This window comes from Antennarius striatus, chromosome 22 (assembly GCF_040054535.1).
Source record: "Antennarius striatus isolate MH-2024 chromosome 22, ASM4005453v1, whole genome shotgun sequence".
In the NCBI taxonomy this organism is placed as follows: Eukaryota; Metazoa; Chordata; class Actinopteri; order Lophiiformes; family Antennariidae; genus Antennarius; species Antennarius striatus.
The window spans coordinates 14,308,122-14,327,399 of NC_090797.1; the positions used below are offsets into that span (position 1 = coordinate 14,308,122).

The window sequence follows — 19,278 nt, forward strand, 5'->3', positions numbered from 1 at the left end:
AGAGAGAGATTTTTAACAACACGTTTATTCGTAAGTCAAATTACAAAATAATCACGTTGACACAAAATCCAAATGAGATTCATGTAAAGATTTTCAATAGCATTGTGCATTTTCTGAATAAAGAAACGTCTACCCTTTTTAACATTTATCAAACTAAAAAAACAGACAAAATTAAGAAAAAAAAAACATTTGTTCTCCACAATCACCTCTTCAATCTATAAAACTCTCAGTCTGTAAAAACTGACTCACCACTATTTGTTTTACTTTTCATATAAAAGCTGATGCTATCTAGAAACATGCTGAGGTAAGGAAAAAAATTTTCTGCTTTTGCATTTGAACCTTTTGTGTCTTGCAAGAATTTTTTTTATCTTTTGCAAATCATAATTTTCTGTTACGGCCTCTTTCAGACTGTTGTCATTTTCGTTCTCAGCATGCTTGTATCAGGAGGTGTCTCAGGTGTTTCTTTAGCAATTTTCTGTTTTATTCATTCTTGTGTTAGTGTTTTTCCTTTTAAAAGCTATCTTTAATAATTCGTCTATCACAATACCATCATCCTCTCCTTTGTCCTTCTCCAGGAGAGAAGGACACCCTGGCGGCTGTCTCTCTGGCCCCTTCAGCTTTCACCAAATCACTCTGTCCATCCTTTGTGCTGTTATCAGTGTCCTGTGTGTTATTCTGTGGCTCCGGTTGATGGTCGGCGTCTGTTTAACCTTTGTGCTGTCACCTGTGACCTCTGGGTTGATGCCCAATGATTGTGAAATCAGGACTGCAGTACTGGAAGACACCAGAGGAATTGGGCCCCCCGGTTTTTTAACCTTTGCATTGTCACCTGTATCCTTTGTGTTATTCTGCGGTTCCAGGTTGGCAGTCGGGGACCCAGCGGGTAAAGGAGTCAGAAAACCACATGGCCGTGGCCCGGAGCCCGGGCCGCAGCGCCGGACACCGCGTAAGTAGCTACAACTATAGGCCGCCTAGCTTGTGGCAGCCGGCAGCCGGCAGCCAGCGTTCATCCTCTCCCTTTGGACAGTTACACATGAAATGTCCCTCCCATCAACACTTGAAAAATTTCATACTCTCACTGGTGACATAAACCGTGTAACCACAGTGATCAATCGTAAACGTGAGCGTGAAATTCAGCTTTTCATTGGACCGATTTGGGATCATCATAACTTCTTTCTGGAAGGAGTAACATGCCTGAGTGGTATTGCAGACCGGGAACATATTGATAGGACCCAGGAGCCGACCATGTCGCGACAGCTCCTTCTCCAGGAGCTCGTCGCTGAGGTACGGCGGTATGTTCGATATGATCACCGTTTTAATCGGGCTAGCCGCCCCGCTCACAACTACCTTGTTTTTGCTCCCATTTTTGATGAGATGGACTTAAAGATCTGTAATTCCTTCCAGATACAAAATATTACCATTTCTCTCAAACATTGTTCACAAATCTGCCTAAATGTGTGATAGTGAGCACTTCTGCTTTGCTGAGATAATCCATCCCACCTCAAAGGTGTGCCACATCAAGATACTGATCTGACATCATGAGTAGTGCAAAGGTGCACCTTATACTGCCCACAATAAAAGGCCACTCTGAAATGTGCAGTTTTGTCTCACAGCAAAATGCCACAAATGCCACAAGCATTGAGGGAGCATGCAAGCGGCATGCTGACAGCAGGAATGTCAACCAGAACTGTTGCTCGTGCATTGAATGTTCATTTCTCCACCATAAGCCATCTCCAAAGGCGTTTCAGAGAATATGGCAGTACATCCAACCAGCCTGACAACCGCAGACCACGTGTAACCACACCAGCCCAGGACCTTCACATCCAGCAGGTTCACCTCCAAGATCGTCTGAGACCAGCCACTCAAACAGCTGCTGAAACAATTGGTTTGCATAACCAAACAATTTCTGCAAAAACTGTCAGAAACTGTCTCAGGGTAGCTCAACTGCATGCTCGTCGTCCTCATCGGGGTCTTAACCTGACTCCAGATCGTAGCCGTAACAGACTTGAGTGGGCAAATGCTCACATTCGATGGTGTCTGCCACATTAGAGAGGTGTTCTCTTCACGGATGAATCTTGGCTTACATTGTTCAGGGCAGATGGCAGATAGCGTGTGAGGCGTAGTGTGGGTGAGCTTTGCTAATTTCAATGTTGTGGATCGAGTGGCCCATATTGGTGGTGGGGTTATGGTATTGGCAGGCATCTGTTATGTTAACACAGGCGCATTTTATTGATGGCATTTTGAATGCAGAGATACCGTGATGAGATCCTGAGGCCCATTGTTGTGCCATACATCCATGAACATCACCTCATGTTTCAGCAAGATAATGCACGGCCCCATGTTGAAAGGCTCTGTACACAATTCTTGGAAGCTGAAAATGTCCCAGTTCTTGCATGGCCAGCATACTACTGGACATGTCACCCATTGAGCATGTTTGGGATGTGCTTGACTGGCGTATACGACAGAGTGTACCAGTTCCCACTTATATCCAGCAGCTTCGCACAGCCATTGAAGAGGAGTGGACCAACATTCTACAGGCCACAATTGACAATCTGATGAACTCTATGCGAAGAAGATGTGTTGCACTGCATGAGGCAAATGGTGGTCACACCAGATACTGACTGGTTCTGAGTCCCCAAACCCCCAATAAAGCAAAAAAAAACAAACCCTGCACATTTCAGGGTGGCCTTTTATTGTGGGCAGTATAAGGTACACCTGTGCACTACTCATATTGTCAGATCAGTATCTTGATGTGGCACACCTGTGAGATGGGATGGATTATCTCAGCAAAGCAGAAGTGCTCACTATCACACATTTAGACAGATTTGTGAACAATTTTTGAGAGAAATGGTAATATTTTGTATCTGGAAGGAATTACAGATCTTTAAGCCCATCTCATCAAAAATGGGAGCAAAAACAAAAGTGTTGCCCTTTATATTTTTGTTGAGTGTAGAATCTGCCAAAAAACACGAGTCACAGAACGGGCAAACACACAGGTACCTTACACACACACTTCAAACACACATCTTGCACAGGAACACATATACCTCTCACACACACACACACACACACACACACACACACACACACACACACACACACACACACCGCAACTGTAGATACCTCAGACACACACAGACATCAACACACAGGCGTCTCATGCACACTTCATGTGCACAGATATCTCACACGCATGCAACTCACACATGGGCATACCTCAAGCCCATTGCACATACACACACCTCAAACACACCTCATGCTCAGATGTAGTGATATGAGTTTTCATTAAACCATTGTAATTTGATTCGTCTAACATAAAGCATTGTGCACTGTGATCTATTAAGGAATTCTGAAGGATGTGTTTGTGTCTACATAAGTGCATTAGCTCATTTCCTCCCTTTTGGCACTGATCATAATCCGACCTGTACCCCTGCATCTTAAAGCTTTCTTGTAACTAATGCAACTAATGGGCCAGCATTTCAGTTGTGTCATGTTAATGAACCGCATAATTATCACTTAAAAGAAATCAAGAAACCGGTAACAATACCAGGAGTTTTATACCAACGCTAATACCAAACCAGAACATTTGCTACATTTTTTTGCCCCATTGGAGACACTTCTATATATTCAGTTATATAAAATGACACCACTGAGCAGCCAATTCAATCTAACACACTCGACTTTTTTTTTTTATATACCTGTGCATATCACTGTACGGCTCTCAGCCTCATAATATTGTGAGTTTAATTTTGTAAAATATGCAATGAGATCCTGCTTACCTTCCCGCTACTTTCACGGGCCAATGGTGCATACACCAAAAAAAAAATTTTTTTTTAAAAATTGACTTATTGGTGCTATATAATTATTATTCTATTATTGGTTTTTCATTTGTTGTAACTGATACTTATTTCCAAGTTTTCAATAAAAATATATTTAAAATATCTGGAGGTGCTCATGTTAGTTGTTGGTGTTAGCAGAAAGCCGTTGACCAACTAAAACACAGTCTCCAGTCAGTGGTTCAGTGTTTTGGAGGGTGAATCACAAGTGGCAACAAAGACCTGATCATAACATGAAAACACCTGAGATTATCTACGACATCATTAAAACCCACATGCACATTTTCATTCACTTACCTGAACAAATGAAAACATAAATCCTTGGCACCTTTTTAAATACGTAAGTAAAGTACATAACATTTATAAAACCAAATGTACTTACTAGATTAGAGGCTTACGGCAGAGGACCAGAGCATCATAGAGCACACACACTCCAAACACAGTGATGCCGGTCTCCTTGACCAGCATGGCGCAGGTGCCCAGCAGCAAACTAACCAGCAGACAACACACCGACACCGTGGAGGGAAGAGAGTCCTCAGAGAGACATAAACCCACACTCCTGAGAGGCAGAAAAAGAAAGCAAAATTATAAAGGCATAAGACAACAGGTTATCTTCAGACCTATCACAAAGAACAGAGCCAGCACACAGGGAGAGTGGTCAATGTGGATGGCAAGCAGCCTCTGTCCAGAATGCTTAAAATTACGAACACCCTATTTTTAACTTTTAACTTTTCAAAAAGGTACAGAATGGCCATCTGAGTAGACACTTGTGTTCTAAGTGCTTCCTACTGCTTCCAGAAAGATAATAAAAGGATGATAAAATATGGTGCTTGGTGCAGCTATGTGTCGTGGCACAAAATCAATAACTCAAAACAGTGAAATCTGAGACTTGAGAAATGACTGGACAGAAAATACAGAATGTATTGTTCAGAGCTGATTTACCAAATACGCAACTGGTCAGTTGTGGTTATTCAAAGTGAAAAAATTAAACACCACGAAGAAGTTAAACACTGACAATTTAGAGAAACATCAGAAATCAACAGTAAAAGCATTAACAGTAAATAATCTTTCCCCTTTTAAATTACTGTTTTCATTAACAATATCTCATATCATGTGACCCCATGTTCAAAGGAGGATCAACAGATTTACAAGTTGACACAAACTGGAACTCTACAGAAGGAACGGAAAGCTAATGTGGCATGAAGAGAACTAGCAGCATAACTAGTCCTCTGAGAGGAGGAGAGGAAACATGGATCGCCCCAGAACAGAAGGAATCGTTGGTGGGCAACAATGTCTATCAAGTCTGAAGGAGACTTTAACATTAGATGGCTTGTCACATAGTTCTGACGCTGTTGTGTTCCATTTATGGCCTTTGAAGGATGCAATCCTTGAATTGAGACCCAGATGTTCAATTAAGAAGTTATACAATAATATTAAGAACTAGAATAACTTTCTTTATTAATATCTGTACCTAAGTTACAGATAATTATTTATTTTATTTTCTAAATTTTATATACTCATTCTTATCACCACAGGGAAATTAGTGGCACACTCTAGTTTAATATCATCATGCATATATATGTGTGTACAGTACAGGCCCTGAACACACAAACACACACACAGGGGGCCTGTACACATGCAGGGGAGGTAGAGTGGCGGGCAGCTCCTTTGTGGTGCACCCATATGAGCAACTTATAAGGGGGACGGCGCCTTGCTCAAGGACGCCTTGGTAGTGCTCCAGAGGTGAGCTGACGCCTCCCACTGTCAGCTCACCTCCGGGTGTTTTTCTTTTGGGCGATAGCGGGAATCGAACAGCCTATCTCAGAACATTGGACAACCCGCTCTACCTCGCGCTCTTCCACTGAGCCACTGCCGCCCCTATAATATCATTAATATTAAAATGTCATTATCTAGAAATGAGAAATAGTAATCAAAGACAAGACATTTAATTCTCTAAATCTTTGGTGAGAGTTGCAGTGAAACTATAGGTAAGATAATATGTGTTACTCTGAGGCACAATTAAGGAGTATTTCAAAATATCTTACATTCCCATCCAAATAGCAAAGTCACATCTGCTATGACTTTTGTCATTGTCAGTGAGGCACCTGGAATGTCAGTTATAGTAGTTCATCAGGACTTTGATGCCAGTCCCTTGGACACAAAACTGTTGTTTTCATCTGAATTTCTGTATTGATAGACTAATATTGATAGACTATTTAGATAGATAAATATATAATTTAATAATCCCAAGGGAAATTCGGGGTGACATCTGCTCAGAGATACAAATAAAGATAACAGTGACGAAATTGGAACCGACAAAGACGTCGCATAAATTACATAATTTAGCATAATGACATAGTTATACAGCAGAAAAAACTTGGGAACCTAACATAAAAAGGAAGTGTAGGAACATGAAAGAAGCATGAGATGAAGACGATGTAGGATCAGAAGGATGGATGAACTGACTTGTAAACCAAGCTGTAAACCGACACTCAGGACCCCCACAAAGTATCCCGGAGTGCATCCCCAGTGCGTCCCAGGCCTCTCTAGTCTACCCCCTCTCGGCCGGCCTTGATGACCCTGCGGCTTCAGACCCCCTCCTTCTGAGAGAGTGGTTGTGCTCCCTGATGGCACGGGGCACAAAGGAAGTCCTGAGTCTCTCAGTGGAGGAGCTTGGTGACAGCAGTCTGCCACTGAAGGAGCTCCTCTGCTGGGCAAAGGTAGTGTGCAACGGCTGGGTGGTGTTACCCAGGATCGCTCTAAACTTGGACATAGTCCTTCTCTCCAAGACAGTCTGTACAGTGTCCAGTTCCTGACCGGTCACAGAACCGGCCCTGCGGATGAGCCTGTCTAGGCCAGGGCTTTGAACCGGTTCATGGAAAGAAAACGAAAACCGGAAACTTTTGGTATTTTGGCAGGAACGAAAATGAAACCGAAAACTTTATATTTTTTAATGTTCTGGAATCGGAACAGAAAATAATTGTAAACCGGTTGATACCGGGGTTTTTTTTTCGTTCTTAAAAAAAATATTTGACCTCATGTTTCACTTCCTGTCATTCACTGGACGTGGGATGAGAGTAGAGAGAAGTAGCGGCTATCAGCAACAGTTAAGAAAAGGGCAGTCTCCCAGTCACAGTTTAATCATAACAGGTAAACACTGCAGTATGTCAATCTCAAAAATGTATGAGTTAGACATGAACTCATTGGCTGCAGTCATTTTCAGTGCAGTGTGTCCCCGTACTGCCAGCGCTTTGTAGCAATGTTGAGCTATGGGAGAAGCACAATGAAGATCTGTTGTTCAGCAATAAATGACATGGTGGAAGTATTCTTGTCTGATTTCATGTAGTGTCTAAGTAAGAGACATAAGCCTTAACTACAGTGATACAACTTGCATAAAGCAGTGGTGTAGTGCTGTGGTACTGTTTACTGTAGGGTAGGGGCATATCTATAATTATAGTCTATAGTATATAAACTAATTGCCTTAGTTGCCAATTTAAAAGTCCTTACGTTACCGTATTTTGCGCACCATTCGGCTCATTGTACAAAGAGGCGCAGTCTAAATAACGGACATTATTCGGTGCATGGTTGCTAACGGAAGCAAAAAAGTGACTGTGGTTTAACTTTGTTGTACTACGTATTTAAATTTTAAAAAATACACCAACATTATTTTTTAAATATGTTTTTATTTCTTTATTTTTTGATAAATCTGTGCTAAATCCTTCGAAGTCCTCATCTTCGGTCTGCATTGAATATCTCGGTAGTTTCACTACTGCTGACGGTCTGGTTTCCGGGTGTCTTTTGGTAAACATCGGACAAAAGTCATAGTAGACATGTTAGTCCGGGATCCACAATCCACCACATATTGTAGGGGTGTAACTCGCGGTGTAACTCGCTCGGCACTGCTTCCAGTCCTGGTAAAGGTGTGTTTCCCATCACTCAGCTTAACTTTAAAGGATCTGTTTACACCGATGTCCAGTGGTTGGAGCTCTTTCGTTAATCCTTCATGATGATGGCAAGCTCCGAATTCAGCCGCTTTAGGTGGTTTCTGACAGAAGCGGTGGTGTGGGCGTGCATGGAGTCACAGATCAAGAGAGATGGCGAAGCGTGAAAAAAGCCACTTTACGTAAAGCCTCTTTACGTGAACACGAACAACCGGAACTCATAGCCTGGAGTTCACATGTTGCGTCGTAAGCGTGTCTCTTCGCTGACGTCATTGTCGGGGTCTTTAGCCAAACAAATGTAGTTAACAGCATACCTACCGGCATACACCCTCTACTGGTACCAACCGGAGGTGTGCCAGACGTAGCCTCGCATCATGTTCTCTAATTGGTCCATCGCTGCTGGCATACGTAGTGACGTAATGTCGGTGGACAATGGCCGAGCTGTCGGAGCGCTGACTAAAGTCACACAAAAACATTTTTACAAATTTTGGAACTCAGTATACACATAAGACGCTTAATGTTGAAAGGCGCAGCGTTGATTTTTGAGAAATTTTAATGCTTCTAAGACGCATAAGTGCGTCTTATGGTGCGCAAAATACGGCACCTACATATTTATATTTACATATTTATTTATATTTATTAACCGGTTCAGGAACTATATTTTTTTGTTCTAACTGGTTCAGGAACGTCAGTTTATGGGTGGAACACAAAACCGGAAACGTTGTAATTCCATTTCTGTTTGGAACGAACCGATTGGCAAAAAATTCTGGTTCAAAGCCCTGGTCTAGGCGCTCGGTGTCCCGTTTCCTGGCACCATCACCCCAACACACAATGGCGTAAAACAGCACACTGAACACAATGGACTGGTTAAACAGTCTGAGCAGGTCAGAGCTGATGTTGAAATAGGCCAGCCTCCTGAGGAAGTACATCCTGCTCTGACCTTTCTTCTATACACAGTCCAGGTTGTGCGACCAGTCCAGTCTGCTGTCCAGCTGCAGCCCCAGGTACTTGTAAGTCCCCACAACCTCCACCTCCTTACCCCCAATGACTGCTGGCTGTAGGGAGGGGGGTGCCTGCCGGAAATCCAGCACCATCTCCTTTGTCTTGGAGATATTTAGCTGAAGCTCATTTCGCTAACACCACCCCACAAAGTCTATCACCACTCTCCTGTACTCCCTCTCGTCACCCTCCCTGATACATGCCACGATTGCAGTGTCATGAGAACTTCTGCATATGGCACGTATCCGAGTTGTGTTAGAAGTCCCTCGTGTAGAGGGTGAAGAGAAGGGGGGAGAGTACCATTCCCTGCGGGGCCCCTGTGCTGCTGGTCACCACTGATGACAGTCCCTCATACGGACGTACTGGGGTCTGTCTGTTAGAGAGTCCGTGATCCAGCTCACGAGGTAGGGGTCCACAGCCATGGATGACAGTTTCTCCTGCAGGAGCCGGGGCTGGATGGTGTTGAAGGCGCTCGAGAAGTCAAAAAAGAGCACCCTCACTGCACAACTCCCGACACCAAAGTAGGAGAGGGACCGGTGGAGGAGGTACAGGACGGTGTCGTCAGCCCCAACCTTTGGTTGGTAGGCGAACTGGAAAGGGTCCATTGCACCCTACACCTGGGGACGCATGAGCTCCAGGACCAGTCGCTCTAGGGTCTTCATCATGAGGTGAGAGCGACTGGTCGATAGTCGTTGAGCTCAGTGGGGCGTCTCCGCTTGGGTACAGGGACAAAGCAGGATGTCTTCCATATTGTCGGGACCCTCCCCAGCCGGAGACTGAGGTCAAAGACCTGGTGTAGGGGCTCACCCAGTTCGGTAGCACAGGCCTTGAGGAGTCTTGGGGGCACCTGGTCTGGTCCGGCCGCCTTCCTTGGGCGAAGCCTTCTCAACGTAGACATCACCTGTTCTACAGTGATGGCCATGTGTGGGGGTGTGGCACGTTGATCCCTTTGGCCGGGGGGTCTCGCAGTTGAGGTGGGGGAGGGGTCTGGGTTTGGTCTGAGGTAGATGGTGGACGGAGAGGGAGAGGGTGAGGCAGGTGAGCTGGACGGAGAGGAGGAGAAGGAGGCATGCTGAGTCAAGTCAGCTGGGCCAGCGTAACTCTGGGGACAGGGGCATTGAGTGGTGGGGGAGCTGAACTGATTAAAAAAGCTGTTAAGTTCATCAGCTCGCTCCACGTTCCCCTCCACTATACCGTGGCCCTCTCCATAGCCGGTGATGGCCCTCATGCCACTCCAGATCTCCCGCACCGGGTTGCGCCCAAGCTGGTTCTCCAGCTTCCTTTTGTAGTTGTCCTTGGCCTCCCTCAGGCAGAGTCTCACTGCCTGCTGGGCCTCCCTCATCTCATCCTCATTCCCACTCCTGAACGCCCGCTTCTTTCTATTCAGGACAGCCTTCACTTCCTTGGTTACCCAGGGTTTGTTGTTTGGGTAACACTTGGCTGTCCTGACAGGGACCACTGTGCCCACACAGAAGTTCTTATAATCCTTTAAACACTGAGCCGCCCCATCGACGCCCTCCCCATGTGAGCCCACGATGACATCCCAGTCGGTGGTCTGGAAGCAGTCCCTCAGCATCTCTTCTGCTTCCAGGGACCACCTCCTGAACTGCCGTGTTGTTGCTGGCAGTCGTTTCACCAGCGGGATGTAGGTGGGCTGAAGGTACACTAGGTTGTGATCTGATCTGCCTAGTGGGGGGAGGGGGGCGGCGGTGTATGCCTCCTTGGCATTCGTGTAAAAGAGGTCGATGGTTCTGTTCTTCCGTGTGGGGCAGTCTACACACTGGGACATAGTGGGGAGGGATGAGTCCAGGGTGACATGGTTAAAGTCGCCCCTGATGATAACAAGCGCCTCCGGGTGCCGCGTCCGAAGATCAGAGGTGGTCGTACAGATAGTCTCTCATGCCGTCTCTGGGTCTGCACATGGGGGGATGTAGACGGTGAGGACAATAAATTGTGAAAATTTGCGTGCCAGGTAGTAGGGTCTGATGCTAACAGCTGTTAGCTCCAGATTCTGGTTGCACAGCGTAGTTTTCACAGTCACATATCCAGGATGACACCATCTGTTGTTGGTGTAAATGATCAGACCACCTCCCTTCTTCTTGCCGGCAGTGTTAGTGTCCTGGTCCGCTCGCAGGGAGGAAAAGCCGGTCAGTCCGACGTTAGCATCGGGAACGAAGTTCGTCAGCCACGTCTCTGAGAACAACAACAAGCTGGTTTTCCTGTAGCGTTGCTCAGTCCTGTACAGCGCTGTCAGTTCATCCACCTTGTTGGGCAGCGAGTTCACATTCCCCATAATGACGGAGGGAACCGAGGGTCTGACCCGCCGGCGGCTGTTAGCTCTAGCCGCTAGCCTATCCCGCTTTTGTTTACCTCCCCGGCTCCCTCTGTACCGCCGCAGGATCTCGGTGGGGATGAGATCGCGAATCCCAGGTTCTCCTCTGACCTTCATGGACAGCGTTTCCTCTCTGGAGTACATGAACACAGTACTATCCATCCAATCCAATCAAATCTTTATTTGTTGAGCACTTTACCACAACCGCAGTCGACCAAAGTGCTGTATAGACGAATAAATAAAAAGAACAAACATTATAGATAAAAGACAAAGTGGCTCAAATATTGCATGTAAAATAAATTAATTAAAAACATAAGATATGGATAAAAGCAAAAGCTGTATAATGAGAGCAATAAAATAAGATAAAATAAGATAAATAAAATAAAATCTAGTGTCTATCTAGATGTTAAAAGCCAAGGAGAAGAGGTAGGTTTTCACACGAGATTTAAAAACAGACAGAGAAGAGGCCTGTCTGATCTGCTGAGGCAGATCATTCCACAATTTAGGCGCCACAAAAGCACGGTCCCCTCTGAGCTTCCTTTTGGTTTTAGGCACATTCAGGAGCAGCTGATCAGCTGACCTGAGAGAGTGAGCAGGTACATTGGGGTGTAGAAGCTCAGAGAGGTAAGGCGGGGCGAGAGTATTCAGGGATTTAAAAGTAAATAAAATAATTTTAAAATGGATTCTAAAATGTATGGGCAGCCAGTGGAGTGAGGCTAAAATGTGCTCATGCTTACGGGTGCTGGTCAACAGACGTGCAGCAGCGTTTTGGACCATCTGGAGACGGGAGATGGAGGAAGCACTGATCCGCACATAAAGGGAATTACAATAGTCCAGCCTAGTGGTGAAAAAGGCGTGGATAACTACTTCAAACTGTTACCTCGAAAGAATTGGTTTTATTTTGGCCAGCTGCCTCAAATGATAAAAGCTTGACTTCACTACTGCCCTGATCTGGCTTTCAAGCTTGAGACCTGAGTCCATTTTTACCTTAAGATTAGTGATGACTGGCCTGACATGCTGGACCAAAGAACCCAGATCTGGAAGGGGTGTTCCAGCGGTGCCACCAAAAAACATCACTTCGGTTTTCTTTTCATTAAAACTCAAAAAGTTCAGAGCCTTCCAGGCCTTAATGTCATCAAGACACTTAACTAATGCAGCGATAGAGTATGCATTATTCGTTTTGAGCGGAACATAAATTTGGCTGTAATCGACATAACAGTGGTAGTGAATCCCACGCTTCCTAAGTATGGAGCCAAGCGTGAGCAGATAGAGAGAGAAGAGAAGAGGGCCTAGAACTGAGCCCTGTGGGACCCCACACAAGAGGGGAGCAGAGGAGGACACCGAGTCACCAAGGCTAACACAGAACGATCTGCCAAGTACGACCTGAACCACTCCAGTGCAGTGCCCCTGATGCCCACCCACTGTTCCAAGCGAGAGATCAGGATTTCATGGTCCACTGTATCAAATGCAGCAGTTAAGTCTAAATCTAAGTCTATCCATCATGATTAAATAAATAAAATTAAGGACGTAGATAAGACAAAGAAAAATGATAAAAACAGAAGACATACAAGAGAGTAGATGAAAACCTGCGGCTAGCTCGCACATGCGCAGCTGGTAATGTATACTACTACAATATTGTTGAAATGTGGTGACAGATAGTGTCAGGTAGTTACACAAGAAGAAAAACAGATTTTTAAAAGATAATTTAACCCTAAACTCTTTTATTTGTGATCCATGGCCAAACTGATTCAAAGTGATTATACCAATCTGAATGAGCTTTGATGTTCACTGCGATGAGTGTGTGATACATGCTGTGGACACCTTACCTACTATAGGTGAGGAATGTCAGTAGGAACAGCAGACAGGCCAAGACGTCAGCCCTACCCACGATGCCAGACACCTGCAACACACACAAACATCCATTCAGGACTTCACTGATACCACTGCACTGTTTACTGCACCTCCCAGTTGAGCACATCACTGAACCAGTGTACATTCATAACACACTGTATATACTGTACATAACTCCATTTGCATTTGGACAAACTATATAACCCCTCCGATAGTGAGTTGGAACACTGTAAACGCCACATCATTATTTAAACTGTATTTACAGTCAAAGCCACAGCCTGTTCACAGGTTGTCCCTCCCCCTCCAAGTCATGCCCAGTCCAGTGTTTCTGCCTGTTGTGTTAGTTTACATTACTTCAGCATGCTCTCTATCTCTCTCGCCTGCAGTGGCTTGGAGACTAGGAGACCGTTTCTGTGTCCCTAACACTTCCTGTTCTCTGTTTAAATTTTGTCCCATCATCTTCTGTCAAACCTAATGCAGTTACTCTCCCTATCCTCTCTTCCTTCATGTCTCGGCTCCTCCTGAGCAGGGAGCCAGAATAGTTCCCCAGCAGGAGGCCTAACATGATATAAGCCCAGCTGCTCTTGCTTCATCTCTCCCTTGCTTGCTCCTTCTCTGCCTCTGGTCTCTTTCATCACGATTCTTCACCTTGTCTCAGGCATTTCTCCTTCTTACTCAACTCTTCAACGCTGCACATATTCTCTTTTTCACCTCACCTGTTGAAACGTGGGACAGGAATAATAATCAGCTATGCTTTTTCCAAACATTCCATAACTTACATAACTTCACTAACCTTCACTAAAAAAGGTTCCAGCATTGAATATTATGTGCTATTGTTTGTGTCAGTGTCCCATAAATTCACTCTTAAAAGTCACATTTTATAGCCCAGCATGAAACAAGACTGGATGTAGTGCTAAAACATGTCAACACATAGGTTAACATGTTGAATGTGATGTCTCCAGTTTAATGAAAGTTCCCTGGTTTTCAGATGTCATTATCATATCGGTTTTGACCATTTGGGTATGATTGTTTATTTAACAAAGCAGCCCGAACCACATAATGCTGTGTGCATGCGTGCTTATGTATGTGTGTGTGTGTGTGTGTGTGTGTGTGTGTGTGTGTGTGTGTGTGTGTGTGTGTGTGTGTGTGTGTCTGTGTGTGTGTGTGTATGATTGAGTGTGTGCGTGTGTGGTATTTCCAAAAGTTTGGAAAAACCTTCTTCTTATTATTCCTTATTTTCAGTATTTACACTGAAACCATTTCAGGTGACGACCTCATGAAGCTCATCCAGAGAAGGCCAAGAGTGTGAAAAACAGTAATCAAAGCAAAAGGTGATTATTTTAATGAATCAAAAATATAAAACATCTTTTAAGTTGGACAGCACAGTGACCCAGTCAGTAGTGCTGTGTCTCACAGCAAGAAGGTTCAGAGCAAGAATAAACCTGATAATAACAAAAACAACACATTCACTTGTGATTTTATGAGGTGGGTTGGCCTTCAAACCTGCCTTATTTCTTTGAAGGATAAACTCAATGTAATCAATCCAATAATGTACTTATGTCTTCTGTTGTTATAGTTTGCTGAGGTGATGATAAACATAGCCTCGGTTTACTGTTGTTAGTCCACAGGAAACTCACATTGTGTGGTATCCGGACAAAATGCTATGTGACGGAAGGTTAATGCTACTTTTGTAATTCTTCCATCATCACGGTATCTTCATCCAAAACTAAGAACAAATGAGATTAAACTTTACTGTACCAGATGTTCAAAATGTCAAAAAAATGTTTAAAAAGATGTGGAAACGAATGTGGAAACCAGTCAGAGAAAAACAACAACATAAGGGATTGATGGTTAAGAAAGAATGAGACATAACACAGGTAGGTAATTCTATAACAAGAAAAATAAGATCAGATTAAAATAAATAGGATTGACTGGATTATTCTCTATGACGTGGTTGTGAGACAAATTCCCAGTACATCAGCAGTTGGGTACAAATGCCTGGTGTCACGCCAAAAGCTAATTCAATCATGTTTCTGAAAGTGTAGGGTAAGTAAGGAACTAAATTTTTTTATGAACTTTTCTAACATGTTTCTGATGTCGAGACGTGTTAGATAAGCTCCCTCAATTATGAATGTAGTGTACTCACGGCTTCGGTGTGGACGGGGTGCACAGCGAAGAGCAGCGCCGTGACGAAGGCCAGCCGTGTGTCCTCGAACGTGAAGCGTTCACAAATGAACATGAGCAGGCAGGTGACGGCGCAGTGAAGGCAAACGTTGACCACATGGAAGTAGAGTGGAGTCGTGCCATGCAGTAGGATGTTCAACCTGACAGACAGGAAGCAGAATTCAGTGACGTGGAATGAGACGTGTGTTTTATACAGTACAGTATACTGTATATATAAAAAGTTAATAAAAATAACAAGTGTCACATTTATTTTATGAAAACAAACAACCTTCTAAAGGCTTCAGACAGAAAACTTGTTTCTAAACTGGTTCTCTTGGATCTTAGTGCAGGTTTTGACACAATTGACCACACTATTGGTGTTCTATTGGCATGTCTGGACAAAACGATTGGTATTAAGGGATCAGCACTAATATGGTTTAAGTCCTATCTAACTGACTGTTCCCAGTTTATTAACGTTAATAATGACTTCTCCCAGTCTACTACAGTTAGTTACAGAGTTCCTCAAGGCACAGTTCTTGGTCCAATATTGTTTATCTCATACATGTTTCTTTTATGTAATTTGATAAGGAAACATTCCATCAACTTATATTGTTATACTGATCATACACAATTGTATTCAACGATTGAACCTGATGAGGTCAGTCAGCTGAACAAACTACAGGATTGTATTAAAGTAATTAAAGATTTGATGACCAATAACTTTTTGCATCTCAAGTCTGGTAAAACTGAAGTCATTGTGCTCGGCCCAAAATTTGTTAGGGATGTATGACCCAGTGATGTAATAGCCTTGGATGGCATCCCTTTTGAGGCCAAAACCACTGCAAAGAATCTAGCTGTCATCTTTGATCAGTTTAACTCACACAGGTTTCTAGAAAGACCTTTCCATCTCCGAAACATTGCTAAAATCAGGTATATTTTAAAACAGAATGATGCAGAGAAATTAATTTCATTACATCCAGACTATTACTGTAACTCACTTTTTTCAGGCTACCCCAAAAAGTCACTGCAGACACTTCAACTAATCCAGAATGCTGCTGCTCGTGTTCTGACCAGGACCAGTACCAGAGACCATATTTCCCCTGTGACGGCTTCTCAGCACTGGCTCCCTGTGAAAGCTAGGATAGATTTTAAAATACTCCTCCTCACTTACAAAGCCCTTCATGGCCAGGCACCGACCTATTTGAAGGAACTTTTAGTTCCATATAATCCATCTAGAGCAGTGGTCCCCGACCCCTGGGCTGCGGACTGGTACCAGCCCAGGGGTCATTTGGTACCGGGCCGCACAGAAAGAAAAAATAATTTACATTACTTCCGTTTCATTTATTTCGGAGTCTGAAAGATGTTTTATTTTGAAAAGTGGCCTGTGTGCAGAATGACGCACAGACAAATGCATGCGACTGTCACGCTTCACAGGTCTCGGTCACGTGACAAGTTTTGTTTTTTCTAAATTCGATTAAATGTTTTTTTCATTTCAATTTAAAAAGACAAAATAGAAAGCGAGGTGAATACACATTTGCACGCATCACAGGTTATTCCTGTCGGTCATAGGGATAAAAAGTCTAAGGCCGCGTCCACACGATGACGGATTTTTTGAAAACGCAACTTTTCTGTTGCATTTACGCCTTCCCATGTGTTGTGACAACAAAACACGGAGGATTCCAATTTAATAAAATTTGACTCAATACTGCCACCACATGGTTTGGCGTGCTTATAGCCGTCTTTGAAAACGCACTGCTGCGTTTACGTGTGGACAGAGATTTTTTAAAAACGCTGTCGTGTGGACGCGAATCGTTTTCAATGCGTTTTTAAAAAGTTCCTTTTATAAAAAATCCGTCATCGTGTGGACGAGGCCTAAGACCAGGGCTCGAAATTGCGCCCATTTTGGTCGCATATGCGCCTAAATTTTTATCAGTGCGACTATTAAATATATTTGGGAGCACCGGTGCGACTAGGGAAAAAAATCTGGTCCGCCTTTTTTGTGAGACTGCGCTCCTGCAGTCCTGCCAGGAAACAATGAGAGCGCAACTGCGGCTGCTCTCCTGGGCGAGGGAGAGAGGCGCGCAGAACGGAGATGGATGGAGCGGTCTCTATCGCTCCGTCACTGCCTTGTTTTTGGGTAGTTGCTCCTAAAGTCTTAGCTGGTGCTACTAACTTCTAAATTTGGGAGCACCAGTGCTAGCAAGAAAAAAAAGTTAATTTCGAGCCCTGAAGCCTACAACAAAGTATTGATAATATCTTTCATTTACCTTCTGCTCGGTCTGTCACCACTCCTACCCCCTCTAAGCTTTCACCATTTGTTGTTCAATTAGAATTTTAACGCAAAATCTACTATAAAACACTACTCTCATTTTCTTTAGATCGATCGCCCTCGCCTTGTTGTACACCAATTTGCAGGTTTAGCTTGGAAAAATAGAATCCTTTTTTTTTCATTGGACGAGAGGAGGTCATGACCCAAGTGCATATTTGATGATCGGGAGCGTTCGGGTCACTTCGGCTATTTCCGTCAGCATGCGCGCCAACGAAGAAGACGAAGAAGACGAAGAAGATGCGCGCCACCTAGCGAGAGAAAAAGTTTGTGTTCTTATGTTATCGCTTGGGGATTTTCGCAAGTCCAAAAAAGTTGTAAGTTTTAGCCTTTTTTTCCTAAAAATAAGAACGCCACTGTGGCTACACAGGCTAAAAACCTTGTAGCCACTCTGGAATTTACTCCGCTTATGGTGAAGTGGCGAATGGCTAGCGCAAGCCCAGGCATGGACTGAAACTGACAGAGATTCACAATATTTATGCTGCATAAACAGTAATTTACTCAATCTTGAGCTAAAATATTTAAATATTTTGTGAGATATATAAATATGTCTATTATTTTTAGGTAGGAGCACACAGGCAGACTACATCTTGTGCAGACGGTGCAATCTGACGGAGATCAGTGACTGCAAAGTAGTGATAAACGACAGTGTAGCCAAACAGCATAGGATGGTGGTGTGTAGGATGATTCTGGTGGTGAGGAAAATAAGGAGGTCAAAGACAGAGCAGAGGACGAAATGGTGGAAGCTGAAAAAGGAAGAGTGTTGCATGACTTTTAGGAAGGTGTTAAGACAGGCTCTGGGTGGTCAGGAGGTGCTTCCAGATGACTGGACAACTACAGCTAATGTGATCAGGGAGACGGGTAGGAGAGTACTTGGTGTGTCATCAGGAAGGAAAGTAGATAAGGAGACCTGGTGGTGGAATGAGGAGGAACAGGAGTGTATACAGAGAAAGAGGTTAGCTAAGAAGAAGTGGGACACTGAGAGGACTGAGGAGAGTAGACAGGAGTACAGGGATATGCAGCATAAGGTGAAAGTAGAGGTAGCAAAGGCCAAACAAGGGGGTTATGATGACTTCACACAGTGTTCACCAACTCCTGAGTATGCTAGGTTGGACAGTATGGAGGGAGAGACCTATCTATACAGGTTGGCAAGACAGAGAGACAGAGAGGGGAAGGAAATGCAGCAGGTTAGGGTGATTAAGGATAGGGATGGAAGTGTATAGTGACAGGGGCCAGTAGTGTGATGGGAAGATTTGAAGAGTTGATAAATGAGGAAAATGAGAGAGAACAAAGACTAGAAGAGGTAGCTCTTGTGGACCAGGAAGTAGTAAAAAATGGACACCAGCACATTTTTAAGAACAAGGGAGATGTGCAGAGTTGTAACTACAGATGAATAAAGCTGATGAGCCATACAATGAAGTTATGGGAAAGAGTAGCTGCAGCTAGATTAAGGGCAGAAGTGAGCATTTGTGATCAGCAGTATGGTTTCTTGCTAAAAAAAAAAAAGAGTACTACAGATGCAGTATTTGCTTTGAGTATGTTGATAGATAAGTACAGAGAAGGCCAGAGAGAGCTGGATTGTGTTTTTGTAGATCTAGAGAAAGCTTATGACAGGGTGCCTGGAGAGAAACTGTGGTATTGTATGACGTCACGGTCTGCCATATCAGATTGGAGTGTTTGGAGCAGTTCAGACTGAAGAGGCCTCTATCCCTACCTGACATGAAACTACCTCCCGAATGTGGTTTCAATCCACAAAAATCATATTTCATGTGGTATGTTCAGACTACAAACAAGATATGCAACATCAATCTGGATGGTCTAAACATCAGA

At 43.9% G+C, this 19,278-nt stretch overlaps 1 protein-coding gene across 3 annotated transcripts in view; it reads right to left on the bottom strand.

Annotated features, from left to right (window-relative positions):
- tmtc1 (transmembrane O-mannosyltransferase targeting cadherins 1) overlaps positions 1–19,278 on the bottom strand; it is a 58,085-nt gene that overhangs the window by 32,977 nt on the left and 5,830 nt on the right. For 2 of the 3 annotated variants that reach the window (XM_068306430.1, XM_068306429.1), the window contains exons 2-4: positions 15,106–15,283; positions 12,935–13,008; positions 4,219–4,395 (exon numbers count right to left, since the gene is read on the bottom strand). In XM_068306430.1, the coding sequence (XP_068162531.1) occupies positions 4,219–4,395; positions 12,935–13,008; positions 15,106–15,283 (429 nt within the window). Of the gene's footprint in view, positions 1–4,218; positions 4,396–12,934; positions 13,009–15,105; positions 15,284–16,120; positions 16,372–19,278 lie in introns of those variants that run through there. The other variant, XM_068306431.1, reaches the window with a different exon arrangement.